Below are 18,310 nucleotides of genomic sequence, written 5' to 3'. Positions count from 1 at the left end.
ACATAATCTTTACCAATAAATATTTTGAACTGTCACAGAAACTGGAGAAGCACCAAATACTGAATAAAATACATAGCCCAAGTTGTCATAACCTAAGACAAAGCAATTCCTGGCAATTACATTACATTGCATTTTTTTCATTACACTACCTTCCAGTTCTGATGCTTAATAGCATCACTGGAAATTGTAGCTTGCACACTTAATGTAAAAGATATGCTTGTAACAGAAAGAACACAGACAGAAAAAAAGACTTAAAGATGTGTTAGTAAGCAAATTATATGTGAGCTTCCATGGGACTATGCAGCTGGTGACTGATATGCAGAACGATTATACTCAAGACCGTCCCACCTTGTACAGCTTTCATGGGAACTACATATGGACAACTACATCCAGCTTAACTAGCAGGAGAAAGGCCCTGGCAAACTGCAAGGAATAGAAAGAAAAGCAACAAAAGAGTTAGGCTGTCTTTAGTGATAGACAAAAGCACTGAAAGAAAAGGACAACAGGATTTACATCCTTGTGTCCTCCTTCATTGAGTAGAAAGGAAAAATAATTACTTAGGTAGCACAGAGGTATCTTTAGGAGTATGATTTTACAAAAGCATTGATTAAGAAAATAAAAAACCCCATTCAAAAGCAGAAACACTTCCTGCCTATAGGAGCTTTCAAACGATGGGGTATCTCCAGATATGGAATACTGTGGCAGATTCAATGGATCCTTCGCCGTACTTTGGTTCAGGCTGACTAGGGAGCAACTGGCCTCATGTCCTGGGGGTGAACTGGCAAGCTGGAAAGCCCCTGGCTCACATACAAGGAATTGAAGGTGTCTTGAAAGATATTTAGAAAGGTGGTTTTGAAACCCAAAAATGCAAGGTAACCAAAGTACAGAACAAGATACCAGAGCTAAAATGAAGACATCTATCTTGTCTATACTAATGACTAGCAGCCAACTACTTCACTCTATAAATACTACCATCAGGATGTACCCAATTTGAGCTCTCCCTGAATTACAGCTGGACTGCACACCAGGTGACTCTCCCCTTGAGCAGGGATGCCTCTCAAGGTTAGAGATTCCTTACCTGAGACTAAGAGACTCTTCCTTACCCAAGGCAGAGAGAACCCCTACCCATAACAGATCCTCTGTAAGTGACTGATAGCACGGTGAATTAATGCTATGAAACATTACTAATCCATATAGTTACTCAATATTATTATAAACATTGTATGGATAATTCCATTAGACATAAACCATTGTTCAAGTCTAAGACTAAGATTGGACCCAGCAGCACCTAGGTTCCAAAAGGAGTTTAGAAAGCAAGGGGCTCCACTCTGCACCTCGTGACTCAACAGGAGAGCCCTCTTTACTCTTTGCCTCCCTGGTCTCTGTGTGAATCATTTTAACTTGATTCTAACTCAGTTTTCCTTTGTACGTTTCTTCCATGCAGTAATTAATAAGGTGAATCTTGCCATCAAACTTATTGAACGTTGTCAAACCACTGTTAAACTTTGTTGTATTCCATCAAACTTATTGAACTGTCAAATTATTATTTTACCTCAATTAAACATATTGCTGCTTCTCTCTTTTGAGTGAGGTGCATTCACTCATGCATGACAAATACGCACCTAACAGTGATTCCCAACTACAGCCATCAGCTCACGTGTGACCACCACCAAAAAGTGTATTTTCAACACCCTATTTCAATACTTTGCAAGACCTGAGCACACCTAATGTGATCCCGGTGTCTCTTCATGGAGTAGCAACTGCACTCCAATAAGCAAGTCATCTTTGTAATGTCTCTTACACTAACTTCCTCAACGACTGAACTGCTCCAGGGGCTATGAAAGCAAAGACAGTTATCAGCGCTTCGATCTCATCAGGTCCCACTGAGTAAACAGAATCCAAACATACGAATAATATCTAAGGGTGAAAAAAGAACCACAGCCCCGTAAGTCAAATGAAGTTTGCCACTGATATCAATGGGACAGGGATTTATAAAACTAGGAGACTAACAAAGAACAAGCGAAAGGGGAGAATGTTACCAAGTCTACTTCTTCAAGAAGTCAACGCTGGCATTCTGCTGACTTGTGTTTCTCTTTCATTTCAATTCACTACAATTTCTAGCAAGACATGAAGAACATCTTAGTGTTGCTGAATGCTGGCAAACAAACCGTTTTCTATCGTATTTCAGGGGATGAAGTCATATCATATCCACTTCACTTTTAAAAGAGATCATTTCCTTAAGTATGCATTACCTTAACAGCAGATGGTGCTCCACTTGTCTGTGTTTTGGGGGGTTGGCTGACATTAGCACTTGCTGGTTTCTTCTACAAAATAAAAGAAAGATGTAATAAATGTCAGAAATGTTGATGAAGAAAAAGAAAAGATGAGTAAAACTGTAAACCAAAAAAAAAAGTATATAAAAACGGTACACTAAAAAAATGTCCATTACAACATTTTATGCAAGGCAAGTCATTCAAAAATAAATTGTCCTATGTAACTTTAATTCATGCAGACTCATTTCAGACAGTTTCGTCCAGCCCAGGATAGGCTGAGTCCTCTTGTACTGTTTTATGAATGATATATAAATCTGTGCTATTTCCTGTGGCAGAGCAACTCCGTTTTAATTAACAGTTAAAGCAACAGTAACCATATATACTTTATGGAAAAGTATCAATGAAAATAAGGTGGGTAAGCTATTGCTGTACAGACATAACTTGAATGACAACACACAAGGTAACATTACACCTCAAGCAGGGAAGTAAAGATACAAAGCTAAGAGTGAAATTATGGCTTTTCTAGTTAATAAATATTCTTGCAACTGAAACAAACCCAAGACATCCCCTTTGAACCTCCATTTTTCAACCAATACAATGCCATTATCATCAAGTACCACTAAGTACCGCTGCAAAAACTCAGTGATTGCTGAAATCACATCTAATGAAGACTGAGAAAATAAGCTGTTAGTAATGAACACAGCAAAAAGCATCAGATTTTTGGAGGCAGCAGATGGGTAAGACCTACTCATTTTCTCTGATAAGTGGAAGCTCAAGATTCACAACACAACTAAAGCGTTCACACTTTAATTACTCTCTACAAGCAGGGAAGTCTGCACAATGACCAGAGATTCAATCAAACTTGTATGCAAACTCAGAAGCACCAGTTTTCAACTGATGTGAGACTAGGTACTGTAACAGACTGGGAGGCTCAGAGACCTCTGTCATTAAGGTAATTCCACCACCTTTTCTCCTTCTGATGTAGCTCCAAAACCAGGAGAGCATCTCGAATAAACAAAGCTGCACATTCAACAGTCAACTTCCAGTCAGAGCCTGGGGCAGCATACCACCATCTGTGGCCGTTTACATAAGGTTAACATCACAGAAACGTGCCTCAGCGGTACAGAATGACACAAAGTGGGTCTTTTACATCAAGGATTTCACACTTAGTACTGGCCACACTGGAAACAATGATATCCAAGTAAGACTCCACAGTATGTTGCAAAAACCAAGTGCAATAGTGATTTTTCCTGTTAAAGGGATGTTAGGATTGTGGCTGCCTCTGCAAGCCGCTCCTGCCTAGGACCCTCCTGCACTGCTGCTGAAGTCCAGTGCTGCCCAGTACAGACCAGTACTACCCAGTACAGATCTGCCCAGCTGCTGGAGCCCAGCTCAGGGCCCAGGGACCTGGAGTCTTTGCCCAGGCTGAGGGATGTGGTTGCAAATTCAACCAGCAGCAAAGCCAAGCACATATCCCAGAGACACACAGACACACAGGACTCTGACACAGCTGGCTACACTGCTGTCAGCAGCACCCACATCACACACCAGCACCCCCAGCCACATCTCCTCCTCTGGGGCCCGCAGAGGCAGGAGGTCACTGGTGCAAGCACACACCTGGCACCCTCTGGGCTCATGACCAGATGCACAGTCGCGGGTCACCCGGGCACCGGCATGGCCCCTCTGTCCCCCCAGCACCCCTGCCCAGGCCCTGGCCCTCTGACCCTCCCACAGGTCCCCTGCTCACCAGCTGGTCCAGCTCAGTGCTCGCTGCAAACATGCAGCACTCGCACATACATCCCACGGGCACCCCGCACTCGTGGTACCCCTGACACCAGCATGGACCCTCCGTGTGCCTGATACCCCCAGACCTGGGGTCCCCTACTTACCCGCTGGTCCAGCTTCAAGTTTGCCAATGAATACACACGCACACCAGGTTTGGGGAGGACACAGGCACTCACTCCCCCAGCAGCCGGCACCAGGCACTGGGATGTGACCCCTGCACATCGCCCCATCAGTTGGCACGGTCCCATCAACCCCCTCCAACATCCTGAACCCTCGGACTTCCAGCCTCACCAGTTGCAAAGCCTCAGGTTATGGCAGTTTCTTGAGAGCCCATCCACTACTGTGACTGACCAGGTGACTGGTCAGCCCTAGGGAACAATGCTCCTGAAGGCAAGTGATGAAGGTGTGATGCATTACACTTTTGTAGAGACCGTACTGAGACGCAGAACGCCTTGGCTTTCATCTTTGATGTAGTGGATTAAAGACTCAGTAATAAGCATTATCTCCAAACGCTTCAACTTTTAAATAAGTTATTAAGTTATTGAAGGAACACAAAATTTTAAGTGCTACCTTTCCATTTTCAAAAAGAAAAGAAACAAAATAATCAAAAAAAGAGCAGTCCTCTGAAGAGCAGTCAGTATTCAGTACAGGCCTTCAGTATTGCAGCTCTGAATCAATTTCCACCTCAAGCTCAGCTGAAATCACAGTCTTTGGTTCAGGACCTCATGGTCCATGGTGTTCAGGACTTACCTTTGGTACCTAAGACTATGTCTAACATAACTGTGACGCTTTGAAACTCCACAAATAAAGTACTGTTTTGCGGAAGGAGTTTTTATGACACCTACCAACATATTAAAAAATTTCAGGCATGAGGCTAGCTTTTTTTTTTCCCCCAGTCTGAACGAGAAAAAAATGAATAAAGCAAAATAAATTCTTGTTCTGACCACAAACTTATGTTAATCAATTAAACAGCATAAAGAAAAAATTGTTAATGCAAACATTTCTCTGTTTCATGGTAAGTGGAACAGCAGTAAAGGTACAGGTAGGAGAGAGAGAGGACAAAGAAGCAAATAATGTCTTCTCCTCTGGAGCAGAGAAAGACTACCTGGAGATACGCTACATGGAAAGTTAAGCCACAACATCAAATCAGAATTCTTTACTGAATACCGACCACGATAGGCTAAGTAGACTAATACATCTGAGTTCCCAGGGTCATCTTTCAACAGTAACTTGTTTGGTATCTACCCCTCAACACATTTGTAAAAGCAGAAAAATTGGCCACATCAGGTTCGTTCTTCTTTTATGCTTAATAAAATAATTATGTTACGTGCTTCCCAGCATCCTCCCCGCAATGTTTCCTCCAGGCAAACCAGCTCTGACACCCTTTATCAACAAATCCATCAGAGCTGTTCCCATCTTCTTCCCCTCCAAGCAGTGGAAGACTATTTTTTTTCTGTGAGTCTCAGACATAATCAGCTGAAAAATCACCTTGCAGCCGTACTCACACCTTACTTCCCAACCTGATAATAAGAGAGCTAATGAATTATTGAAGCATAGCTTCTTTATGAAATGAATTAGAAGAATCAAGAGCCTATACGGAACTGTGTGTGAAGGAATAAAAACTGTGGCATTACAGGTACTTACAATCTACTCTTCATTATTAGCAGTGGCTTCAAAACAAAAAGCCAAAACACTGTTTCAGAGTGGAATATTAATTCCTCCACGTTTAATAAAGAGGAGATAAAATACATATCCCTTTGATATGTAGATTTTCCAAGTGAAGACATGCATTAAGACTGGTGTCTAGAAATATGGATTAAATGCTCATTTTGAACTATAACATTCAAGTGTTCATTATAATATTGCAATGAGAATGCATATGGTACAGTTGTTTTAAGAAAAAAAAAATCACATAAGGAAAGAATGTGCAATCTCTGTTCTGGAAATGCTTTTGACAACCATAAGCAGCATTTCAGGCTCCACCTTTCAATCTTTCACTCAAGAACTGCTTGAGTAGCAATCACACTCTGTTTCTTCCTACAGCCAGAAGAGCCTCACATCACAACAGCTCCCAACAAGTACCAAAATTTAACTGAAATGTTATTTTTCAACTACCTTTTACATCTTGGCCAAAGAAGAACCAAAACAGCAAAGGAAGACAGGCAAACAAGCCGGTGCTGTGCTCCTCAGAACCCCTCCGCTCCTCCACCGAGGATGGATCGGGGCCACACTCCCCTACAGCCACCAGGTGCCCCCGGTGCAGTGGGGCAGACACCCCCGTCAGCTCCCCGGCACTCGGTGCAGGGGGAAAAAATCCAAACAAACAATGCAGTTTAAAATAAATAATTTGTTACCAAAGTAGAAAGAAACCTCACAAATGCTCCAAAGTTACTTACACACCACCATAATTCAGATCAGTAGTGGGCACCCCAAGGGATTTTTACCAGTCATAATGTCTTTACTCAGCATTATGCCTCTGGACTCTTGAGTAACTCTAATCCTTTTTCTGGATAAGGAATGCTGCATGACAAGCATCAGGATTAACAGCTATCACAGCAATCCTGATGTTAGAGCAAAGAATCAATTCTGAAATGATAGTAATGCTTCAGTGCCAATTATCACTGTCATCCTTTCAAAGTAAAGAATCTATTTCCTGTTAAGTAAAGAATAATGAGCTGAGCAAGCAGCACATATTTTGTCTACACTGCTGTAAAGCATGACTCAAAATGGCAGGATGAGTTAGCGAGGGTCTTGTTTCATACCATATCTGGTAAAACATGGCCCCACTCTAAGCTGGGGCTTCAAATTCCTAGAATATATGGCTCCACCTTCTTTTTAATACCACATTTTTACATTCAGACACTAGCAATGCACAGGCTAGATTTTTAGACTGATACAGAAACTCTCCTTAGTATTTCCCTCTGTGACAGTAAAAAGAGAACACGTCTTTCCAGATTATGTGCAGTTAATAACACAATCATTAATCTGTTCAAAACAGAGTAGGGGGGTTTCAGAGCACAATCACACACAATGGGAGTGTTTGGTTTGCATCGATCTTACAGATTACACACGTGGTTACGTACTATAGCACACCATGCCCCCAAGGGCAGCACTCTGAAGTTGCACTACTGAAGATGGTGTTCAAGAACAGTACAGGAGGACCATGCAACTCATTACAACACAAGACCTGCCTTACTGAGTCGGGCTGAAGTTTCACATACCTCATTTCACTGTCTCTAGCAGAAGCGAAGAGCACATACAAAAGAAAACAAAAACAGTGATGTAGAAATAGGTCAAGTACATGTTGATACTCTTTCCAAATACTTCCACAGATCTGAACAATTTGTGGCCCAGGGATTTCCTAATTTCAGTTTATTTTATAAACTGTTCTGGGTTTCTCTTCAGTGATTTTGTCCCATCTCCCCTTGAAAGTATTTATATGTTAGCATCCAAAAGCTTCTAGAGCACTAGTGCCTTCGTGGCACACAAAGTCTGAAGCAATCTGAAATTGGTGGAAGGGTACATGTAAGTTGATGTCAAGATGAGGTCATCCAGAGGGACCTGGACAAGCTTGCGAAGTGGGCCTGTGTGAACCTCATGAGGTTCAACAAGGCCAAGTGCAAGGTCCTGCACCCGGGTCGGGGCAACCCCCAGTATCAATACAGGCTGGGGGATGAAGGCATTGAGAGCAGCCCTGCCAAGAAAGATTGGGGGTAGTTGATAGACGAAAAGCTGGACATGAGCCAGCAATGTGTTCCTGCAGCCCAGAAAGCCAACCGTACCCTGGGCTTCATCCAAAGCAGCGTGGCCAGCAGGTCGGGGGAGGGGATCCTGCCCCTCTACTCTGCTCTGGTGAGACCCCACCTGGAGCCCTGCGTCCAGCTCTGGGGTCCTCAGCACAGGAAGGACATGGACCTGTTGGAGCGGGGCCAGAGGAGGGCCACGAAAATGATCAGAGGGATGGAGCACCTCTGCTATGAGGAAAGGCTGAGAGAGCTGGGGTTGTTCAGCCTGGAGACAAGAAGGCTGCGGGGAGACCTTATTGCAGCCTTTCAATACTTAAAGGGGGCCTACAAGAAAGATGAGGATAGTCTTTTTAGCAAGGTCTGGTGTGACAGGACAAGGGGTAATGGTTTTAACTAAAGGAGGGTAGATTTAGACTAAACACAAGGAAAAGATTTTTCACAAAGTTTGAAAATGGTGGTGAAATGCTGGAACAGGTTGCCAAGAGAGAGGTCGTAGATGCTCCATCCTTGGAAACATTCAAGGCCAGGCTGGATGGGGCTGTGAGCAACCTGATCTGGTTGTAGATGTCCCTGCCAATTGCAGGGGCCGTTGGACTAGATGACCTTTAAAGGTCCCTTCCATCCCAAAGCATTCTATGATTCTATGAAGGGTGAAGGAAAACCACATCAGCTGTCTCTCACATGCTAACACTTTACATATAAAATTGCTAAAAGCCTTTGAACATCAGGAGGGAAGGAGAAGAAAGGAGATTTCCTATTTCATACACTTTGCAATGGCATGCTGCAAACATGTTGACTCAGGACCATGATGTCAAAACACAGTGAGAAAACAGGGGGATAGATATGGGAAAACAGCAGCACATCACGCACTTTTACTGGGTGGCAGGTGCATCCCAGCTGCAAACATACGCAACAGCTTCAAGTGCATGAGCAACCACCAATTCCAACAACGATCATTTCTTTTCTGTTAACATCTACCATACACACATCCATAGGAATGAAAACATTTCATTAAAGCTGATTTAGATATTCAAGAAGTGTCTGATTCTCCTTAGAATGTGAATTCAACAAACATCATGTTCTGAAAATTAAAGCATAAAGAGTTAAGGTATATCCCTGTGACTCCAACCTTTGTCCTTGAGCAGTGCCCAATACAACCATAACACACACACTTTCACTGTCAACTACGCTGATAAAGAACTGCCTGTATCTTCTTTTGGTTACGTATTCTAACACACCTGCAGTTTCCAACTCTGTCCCTCCAGCAAATCTTTTGCCTATTTCTACAAGACACCATGTACAGATACGCATTCAGTTGCTCACCATTAGATTGACTGATTATGTGTACCTCAACCTAAACCTGACCATTCCTGTTGCGAGCAGATCCCCCAGCCTGTCTAGACGTGAAGCTTGAGTAGCACTGCTGAAATGAGGCAAACCAGTATGATGGTAGCTTTCCTTTGCTAACGCACATTAGGTAATGTAGTGGAGGAGATCAATCTTTCCAACAGCAACATGGCCCTGCAAAGCATAGGGGAGAAGACCGGCCTGGCTGAACAGAGAGCTTTGGCTAGAACTCAAGAAAAGAAGGAGAGCCTACTGCCTTTGGAAGAAGGGGAAGGCAACTCAGGGGGATTACAAGGATGTTGTGAGGATATGCAGAGAGAAGATCAGAAAGGCGAAGGCGCAGCTGGAACTGAAACTGGCCACCACCGTTAAAGACAACAAAAAAAGTTTTTATAAATATATCAGTGACAAAAGGAGGGCCAGGGAGAATCTCCCTCCTTTGTTGGATGCAGAAGGTAACCTCGCCACAAAGGATGAAGAGAAGGCAGAGGTACTTAATGCCTTCTTTGCCTCAGTCTTCAATAGTCAAGCTAGTCATCCTCGGGTTTTTCAGGCCCCTGAGCTGGGAGATGGAGATAGGATGCAGAGTGAAGTCCCAGTTTTTGAAGAGGTGGCAGTCACTGACCTGCTCCTCCACCTGGATGCACACAAGTCCATGGGGCCAGATGGGATCCACCCGAGGATACTGAGGGAGCTGGCAGAGGAGCTTGCCAAGCCACTCTCCATCATTTATCAGCAGTCCTGGTCAACCGGGGAGGTCCCAGATGACTGGAAGCTGGCAAATGTGACGCCCCTCTACAAGAAGGGTTGGAAGGAGGATCCAGGGAAATACAGGCCTGTCAGCCTGACTTCGGTGCTGGGGAAGGTCATAGAACAAATCATCTTGAGTGCCATTATGCAGCAAGTGCGGGACAACTCGGGGATCAGGCTCAGCCAGCATGGGTTTATAAAAGGGAGGTCCTGCGTCACTAACCTGGTCTCCTTCTATGACAACGTGACCTGCTTAGTGGACAAGGGGAAGGCTGTGGATGTGGTCTACTTGGACTTTAGTAAGGCCTTTGACACTGTCTCCCACAGCATTCTCCTGGAGAAGCTGGCTGCTCACGGCTTGGGTAAGTGCACTCTGCGCTGGGTTAAAAACTGGCTGGATGGCCGAGCCCAGAGAGTGGCGGTGAATGGAGTCAAATCCAGTTGGCGGCCAGTCATGAGTGGTGTTCCCCAGGGCTCAGGGTTGGGGACAGTCCTGTTCAACATCTTCATTGATGATCCGGATGAGGGGATCGAATGCACCCTCAGTAAGTTTGCAGACAACACCAAGTTGGGTGGAAGTGTCGATCTGCTGGAGGGTAGGAAGGCCCTGAAGAGGGACCTGGACAGGCTGGATCGATGGGCTGGGGCCAACTGCATGAGATTCAACGAGGCTCAGTGCCGGGTCCTGCACTTGGGTCACAACAACCCCATGCAACGCTACAGGCTGGGGGAGGAATGGCTGGAGAGCTGTCTAGCGGAGAAGGACCTGGGGGTGTTGGTTGACAGCTGCCTGAACATGAGCCAGCAGTGTGCTCAGGTGGCCAAGAGGGCCAATGGCATCCTGGCTTGTATCAGGAATAGTGTGGCCAGCAGGACCAGGGAGGTGACAGTGCCCCTGTACTCGGCACTGGTGAGGCTGCACCTCGAGTGCTGTGTTCAGTTTTGGGCTCCTCACTACAAGAAGGACATGGAGGTGCTGGAGCGTGGCCAGAGGAGGGCAACAAAGTTGGTGAAGGGTCTAGAGCACAAGTCTTACGAGGAGCAGCTGAGGGAACTGGGGTTGTTTAGTTTGGAGAAGAGGAGGCTGAGGGGAGACCTTATTGCTCTGTACAACTACATGAAAGGAGGTTGTAGTGAAGTGGGGGCCAGTCTCTTCTCCCTAGTAACATGTGATAGGATGAGAGGAAACGGCCTCAAGCTGCACCAGGGGAGGTTTAGGTTGGATATTAGGAAAAACTTCTTCACCGAAAGGGTTGTCAAGCATTGGAACAGGCTGCCCAGGGAAGTGGTTGAGTCTCCATCCCTGGAGGTATTTAAAGAACGGATAGATGTGGTGCTCGAGGACATGGTATAGTGATGGACTTGGCAGTGATAGGTTAACGGTTGGACTCAATGATCTTAAGGGTCTTTTCCAACCTTAACGATTCTATGATTCTATATCGCAGTCCTATCCCTTTCAAAACCCCTCCACAATACCTCTCTCCTGTGCTAGATACAACAGCACTGAGTATTAGAGCAACCAAAGGGCTTTCAAGTAACTAGCACAGGCTACTGTGACAGATCAGCGTTGAAGTAAAATGGGTATATAGCCTTAAGGCCACATCTTAGCTTTTGTTTTCAGAAATTGAACAGACTAGGCTTAGTATACTACAAGGAAGAGTCAGAACCTTAGTACTGTGGGAAGCTTTATGTTTCTGGCCACTGAGTAGAATAGGTGAGAGTGGACCCTTGGGAAGAGAAGCAGGGAAGGACTGTGTGCACCCTTTACTTTCCAAGCTAGACAGCCATCAAGCCGAATGCAGGTTGCTGGAAACAGCTGCTGAATTCACCTGCTGTCTGTCTCTTCCAGCCAGTCAGCAAGCTCTAGCTGTGTGACTTCGGTGTCAGCCACTCCAGTGTAGTAAAACACAATGGATTTTAGAAGCTTCATTTTTAAGTGAGGAGCAGACACAAGCCGCAGCTGCCAGCTATGCTACTGATACAATGCACGAAGGGAAGCTTGCTCTATGATTCAGAGGGAAAGGCTCACTGCCTTCAGTGAGTTCATGGCTTCCCCTCTGAGCTCTGAGGATGCTGTTTATCATAGAGCTGTGTGGACCAGCCCTGTACTTGGTGACCTGGTTTCTCTTCTCTCCTACCGAGCAATTGGATGACCTTAAGTAAGGCAACTCCAGCTCTGTGCTTCAGCACATCCCCCTCCCCACATTTTATCTATGTCACTCAGATAATGTGTCTAGTCGTCTTTACACAATGCTTTAAGATCTAAGGATGAAAGTACTGTGTAATAGTGAAGCAGTAAGTCACTGGAAACTTAAAAAGTGAATACTTTCTGAAGAAACCATCTTAGGAACTAACGTCTGTTGGTACATCATACATAAAGTGCACGTACTCCCTGCTATGACTGTATGTAATTCCAAAACTACAGTGTTATTAAATAGATGATCTTCACATTAGTAACTCCTGTTAAATCATTATTTTATTTTATTGTATTATGACGCCAGAAATGGAAAAATCTTATGGAGCCATTTAATCTCCTCAGTGCCTCTGTGCAAGTGCATGTCTTACCAAGCAGGTTTCTATTTACAGTAAACCTGCTGTGTTTTTTTCAATCTACTTTTAAGTCTCCAAGAAGGAATGGCTTAAGAAGCATATTCTACACCTTAACAGTACTCATCTTGAATTCTCCTTGATGTTGTGGCTAATTAGCATCTCCTACCCAAACCTCTGTCAGACCTTTCCTACCTTTACTCTTCAAAGCTTTACTCTTCTTTCACTCCTTCAGGACTATATACCCAAAGAATCCAAGAGAAAGAGTCATTTATTGTTATTTTTAGCTAAACAATGAGCATACAGGCTTTCACAATTTTCCCTTCATTATGATCATGAGCTCTTCAAAGACCTTCGTATTTCCTTGTCATTTTTATAATGCACTACCAAACCCTTTCTAGCAGGGAGGTGAACACACTCAGTATTCTAGAAAAGGTTGTCCACAGCTATCTACAGATAGATTATAAATTTCTGCTTCAAAAATTGAAGACTACAGGAATAACCTCCAACTTTTAAACAAAAATGTAACATTGCAGACTCTTGGGAAAGCTGTACAAAGGTTTTGAGTTGCCACCTCAACTGCTTAAAAAATCAAGAGTGTTTTGGAAGTAGATGTGAAGCATGGTCGAGCTAATGCCTTTCAACGGGCCTAAGGAAAAGTGTTTTGACCTGTTTTCACTTTTAAGCATTGTAAAGTCAATGGAACGAGTCAAATATACAAAGAAATTCACAAGAGGAAAGACACATGCAGTATTCTAAGGTCTCAAAAAGCAAAAGCATCAGACAATAAACTTAGTAACATCCTTCTTTTGCTAGCTGGAAACAGATCTTCTCAGTGAGAGGTCAGAAACAGTAACTCCATAACCCAAACTACAGGCTTCAACTCCCACCCTTTCCACAAAGAAGTCAGCATTTCTATATTAAGAGCAACAACATGCAGTCAAAGAATTTGGCATTAAACTAAGATTGTATAAAAGAACAATGTTATTTAAGAAAAAACTAAACTGTCTAGGGAGGAAAGGCGGAACGTGTTCCCAGGCTTTCTTGGTATTTGGACAGGAAGGAAAGGTAATTGCTTTAATCATGTACTTCAGAGGATGGTAATAAAAGCGTTCACTGGCCTTGATTTGCAGTGCAGTTAAACACACCACAGCTTAGACCAAGTCATTTTGCAAATAGCTTCTGCTATGAACAAAGTACCAGGCACACCTATTTCTGGCTTCCCTATATCAATGATTGACATGTGAAGCCAGCAAGTAGACAACTAGTAACAGATGCTTCTACAAATTCTTCTCTTTCTGGGTCTGCTGTTGGCCTTCCTTGGGGAAGCACTGATCCTGCTTGCAATTGCAGAGGCTCTTGGGGAACTAATGATCAGTACCAGCACTCACGTCCTGGCGTGGACAACATCATCTCCTTGTGATACCAGCCTGACTTGCTGTAGCACACAAGGACCTACCTCCAAGTGGCTAACAGGGCTGGGAGCTGCTGGGAGAGAGGTGATGCTTCGAAGTACTGCTGCTAACGCTGCCCGCAACCCACGTGGCTTCTGATGGTTAACAACAGCTGCTATGCTCAGACTGTGAAGCTGCTTGTGCAAACGCAATGTTATAACCCAGCAGGGACTCTTGAACTTTAAATACCAGCTCCTGAAGAAGAAGTATCTTGAAAAATAAGATTTTTTTCTAAAATACAGCACTGACCACATATTTGCAAGTGTGTCAGGAGATAGCCCAGACGTGCAACATCTATGTATGGATTTGGATTTGTATTTTTGGAAGAAAAGCCAGGATGCAGACAAGGTGGAAAGCATCACAGTGCACTCCCCTCATCCGTACTTATGGACAATCATAAAACCAGGACCACCAGATGTGTCCCACAGTGTACCTGCACTGTAGAGTAGACACATCCATTGAGATAATTTCCACCAATACTAACATAAAGTATTTGTGAAAGGATGAGCAGAGCAAAGAAATATTTTCAGTAGGCTGCTCAGCAGCAAAAGACAAAACTATACATTCCTGGAGTGAATAATGAGTGACTACAGTCACCAGTTAATTATCTGAAAACCACCACTTTGCTATCAAAAGACAAAAACCTGTACAGGAGGAAATTCATTACCAAGGTTTTTTCTTAACATGTTCAAACACTTGAATTTACCTCTGTCACTTCTGCTTTTTTCTCTCCCGATTTGGAAGAAGCTCCACTTGCCTTCTTGTCACCATGCTGTAAGTAGAGAAAATAGATGTTTAGTTAAGATCTTAAATTATACCTTCTATGTAGAGAATTTCCCAAACGTCTTAGTACGCGTATGATTGCTTTCACCTACCACAATATGACAGAAGGGAACATTTTGAGTTCTCCTTCTCACTAATAAACAGGATTTCTGAATGACCTGCTGGATAACTTCAAGTGAAATCACAGTCGGAAAATTATGACTTCCGGGGCAGTACACGTAAGATGATTGTTCTTGTGAAAAGTTCTGGAAGATATTAAGCTTAACACTCATTCCTCACCAGCACAGCACTCTCCAATGCTTGCTTTGGAAACGCTTGTCAATCCCACAGGCTTCACCAGAAACCAAACGGTTCAGAAAGACCAAGACAACACATGCAATTCGGAGCATCCACTCCAAGATCTGAACTTTCCTCAGACACATTAAAATCCTCATTATGCCCAGCCCTCCTCACCTGGAAGAAAGCTGTTACTATGATTTCCAGAATTCCGCTGCTGATACACAAAAAATAAATGCTGTAACCATTCAGGAACAGGTGCACATTAGGAAATTCAGCTCTTCCAGGTTCCCCAGACCTCCTGCATCTTTCACCCCTTCCAAGAGTTTAAACCTCTTGCTTTCATCTAACCTGATGTGCCATCCAATTTGCTTCCCATGTGTGGCAACGTACAGAAAGACACAGCTTGTTCAGCATGCACACTGGCATCCAGCACGTTTTACTCTCTGCAAAGTGGTGAATAAGGTCCCTCAAAAAATCTTTTTCAAAAGCATATTGTTTATTGTTTGGCATAAAAAAAGTAAAAAGCAAGACATTTTACCATGAATAGAAAGGGCAACATAACATGCCTATTATCTAATATCTCAGCTAGTGTAACTTCCCACAGCAACTGAGACATGTGGGAATGAGGATTCATGTCTGGTTTGTTTTGTTAAGTAAAGATAGGAGATGATTTGAAACCCATTTATTTCCTTCTGTTTTGAGGACTGAGCAGCAGGAGGTAAAGTTTGCTAACCCATTAAAGTAATGAGATCCTACAGATTTTTCTTTACATGGCTATAGGGAGAAAGTAATGATCCATGTATCACTGCACTATCTTCAACAGGAATGTGTTCAAGCACATCAGCAGACAGGCTGGGAAAATACTATAGCTGAATGAACAAATACAACTAAACGTAAAAAAATACACGTCTCTAATCTGTTTCCATTATGGTAGTACATGACAAAAATTTGAAAAATTGTTTTAGACAACCTCTAATAATTCAAGTTTTTAAAATGAGTTTGGGCATGACTAAGATACTTGACAAGTTTTAAAATTGAAAACGCTATTCTCATACTCCAATTGTGCCTCTTCAGAGGAAAAACAAGCCCCGTAGGTTGTCTTTTCAGGTAAGAGATAAATTGATTCACTGCCCCATAATAGCACTTTCAGTATAGACACAATTAACCCAGTTATCTGTGCTTTTTACTGCTACAATAAAAGCACACCACATACATACCAGTAAAAGCAATGTCAGCAAGCGTGCTCTTACTGACAAAATGGTAACTCCAGAGCCAGTACTGCTGTAAGGCTCAGGAACTACAGCTCCTGCCCAGCAAAACTCTGTTGTGTAGACCGCGTTCTCTTCCTAAACGGATACTCTTGGCATCGCAACACTCTAAAAGTCGAGTGCTACCTGGAATCCAGCTAATTGAGCTAATAAAGCAAGCACATCTTTCTGTACATTGCATGTATTTTATTGCTTTTATTCATTTGCTTCTTCAAATTTGGATATAGCTTTTGAAGCAGAAACACCAATTAAAGCCCAGATTTTTTTTTCTTCTATTAAACCAAATCACAGAATGCAGGAGCCTTACTGAGTTCCTACTGAGAGTGCCAGACTTTTACCAGGGCCAAAGCTGGTGTTACCCTTGCTCCCTAAGTCTATCTCCTTGTCCCCCCTTGGGTGTCAAGTCTTCTGCGTTTGCCTGCCTTGGCAGACATTTTTCTTATTTTCTCATCCTCAAACCAGGCAGTCAGGTACGGCAGTCTGTGCTGCCTGCAGAGCGCCTGAGGGCAGGCAGCGGGCAGGACAAGGGGGTCTGGCAGAATTCCCTTCACCACCCTTCAAGCAGAATATCAACTCCATGTCCCTGAGGGACCCTACGGCACCTTCACTAGCCAGAGAGGACAAGGAATGGACCAGGACAAGGACCACAACTTTGCCACCCCTAAACTCAAGCTGCAGAGAGATGAAATGCATTCTGTCTTTCCTCTAGAAGGCTATGTCAAACAGCACTTATAATAATGAGACTTTGACTTAAAGGCCAAATACTGTTTATTTTAACTGTGGGAACAAAGCCCGTATGGCCCAACCAAAGTAATTTTTTATCCAGTAAGTTGGAGTCATGCACTGTGTACACATTAATTGCTGATACTCTCTGACCTCAGATAATAAAACAGCCTATGAAAGTATTACCTCACTTGAAAGTCCGCCGTCCTGAGGAGGTAACCTTGGAAAGCACAACTTCCTAATACACCTTCTGAGAAGACCATGCTCGTTCCCTGAACAGCTGATGCTTAAGATGTGAGAAGGGACCCTGTTTCAAAAATGCCCTCCAACAGCTCTTTTCTGCTCTGTATTTCCAAGCTTTGAACCTTTTACTAGAGTTAAAAAATAAATATATAAATAAAACAAAGCCAATAAATCAATCTGCTTAGCAAGAGACTAAGCTCAGGTTTTCTGGGACAGTATGCACACACTGCTCCTTTACATTCCTGAGTGGATGACAGAGTTGACTTTTACTTTGGGCACTCTTTCTGCTCATCGTCCCTTACAATGCCAAAGAAACATATCCATAACCAAGCCAGCGGGCAGGAGCAGCTCCAGCTCTGTCACACAAACAGCAGCCATGCAGTTGAAGTTACATTTCTAGTTTAACTAACAAGCTAACAACAATTCCTTATAGTTGTTAAGTTGGCCCAAAATGTTTTCCAACTTTACCAACTAAAAACAAACCAAGCAAACCCACCCATAATGACATCTTCACAAAACAGACAAAGAAGTATCATGGACAAGAAAGTTTATCCTGAGATCTTCATCCTGTTCTACAGTGCACAAAAATGTCACAACACTATTGTTCTGTAGACACACCTTTAACTTCTGATTCAAAGAGCATTCATAAATTAGAAAGTAACTGGCCTAGATGAAAAGCAGAAAGCAAAATACTAACAACTGAACACACAACTGCACTCTCAGCCCATGCTTGCAAAAATCAGACCTCAACTACAGGTCCTGCTTCAAGAAATTCCTTCTAAACCTCGGTAGCCCTACCAGCATTAATGAGCCTTTGGCTCAAAGCCACTGCGCAGCATCTCGGAGGACTGCAGTGATGACACACTCAGTAACTGGGTGAGAAGGGAAGTCCCCTTGCAAGATCCTCAGCTGAAGTCAACCAACATTGCATTACAGATATTAAAGGAGACGTATCATTTTGTGCGGATAGGGATCTGACCTTCGTTTTGAGTTGAAACTGGGGAGAAGACGGAGATCTTTGATGCTGCTCAGAAAACCGCCAGATGGAAAGAGGTGTCAGGGGAACTACCATCAAGCAATGTAAGGAATGGAAAGGTGAAAACTAGATTCCT

At 43.4% G+C, this 18,310-nt stretch overlaps 1 protein-coding gene across 6 annotated transcripts in view; it reads right to left on the bottom strand.

Moving 5' to 3' along the window:
• Positions 1 to 18,310, bottom strand: part of CAST (calpastatin) — a 66,379-nt gene that overhangs the window by 46,227 nt on the left and 1,842 nt on the right. For all 6 annotated transcript variants that reach the window (XM_087761579.1, XM_087761581.1, XM_087761585.1 and 3 more), the window contains exons 2-3: positions 14,609 to 14,674; positions 2,253 to 2,324 (exon numbers count right to left, since the gene is read on the bottom strand). In XM_087761579.1, the coding sequence (XP_087617705.1) occupies positions 2,253 to 2,324; positions 14,609 to 14,674 (138 nt within the window). The remainder of the gene's footprint in view (positions 1 to 2,252; positions 2,325 to 14,608; positions 14,675 to 18,310) is intronic.

The sequence above is a fragment of the Nipponia nippon genome, unplaced genomic scaffold (assembly GCF_047370975.1).
Source record: "Nipponia nippon isolate SJK-2023a ecotype South Korea unplaced genomic scaffold, ASM4737097v1 scaffold_24, whole genome shotgun sequence".
Lineage (NCBI taxonomy): Eukaryota > Metazoa > Chordata > Aves > Pelecaniformes > Threskiornithidae > Nipponia > Nipponia nippon.
The sequence above is the reverse complement of the archived record's forward strand: the minus strand, read 5'-3'. Positions and strand labels throughout refer to the sequence as shown.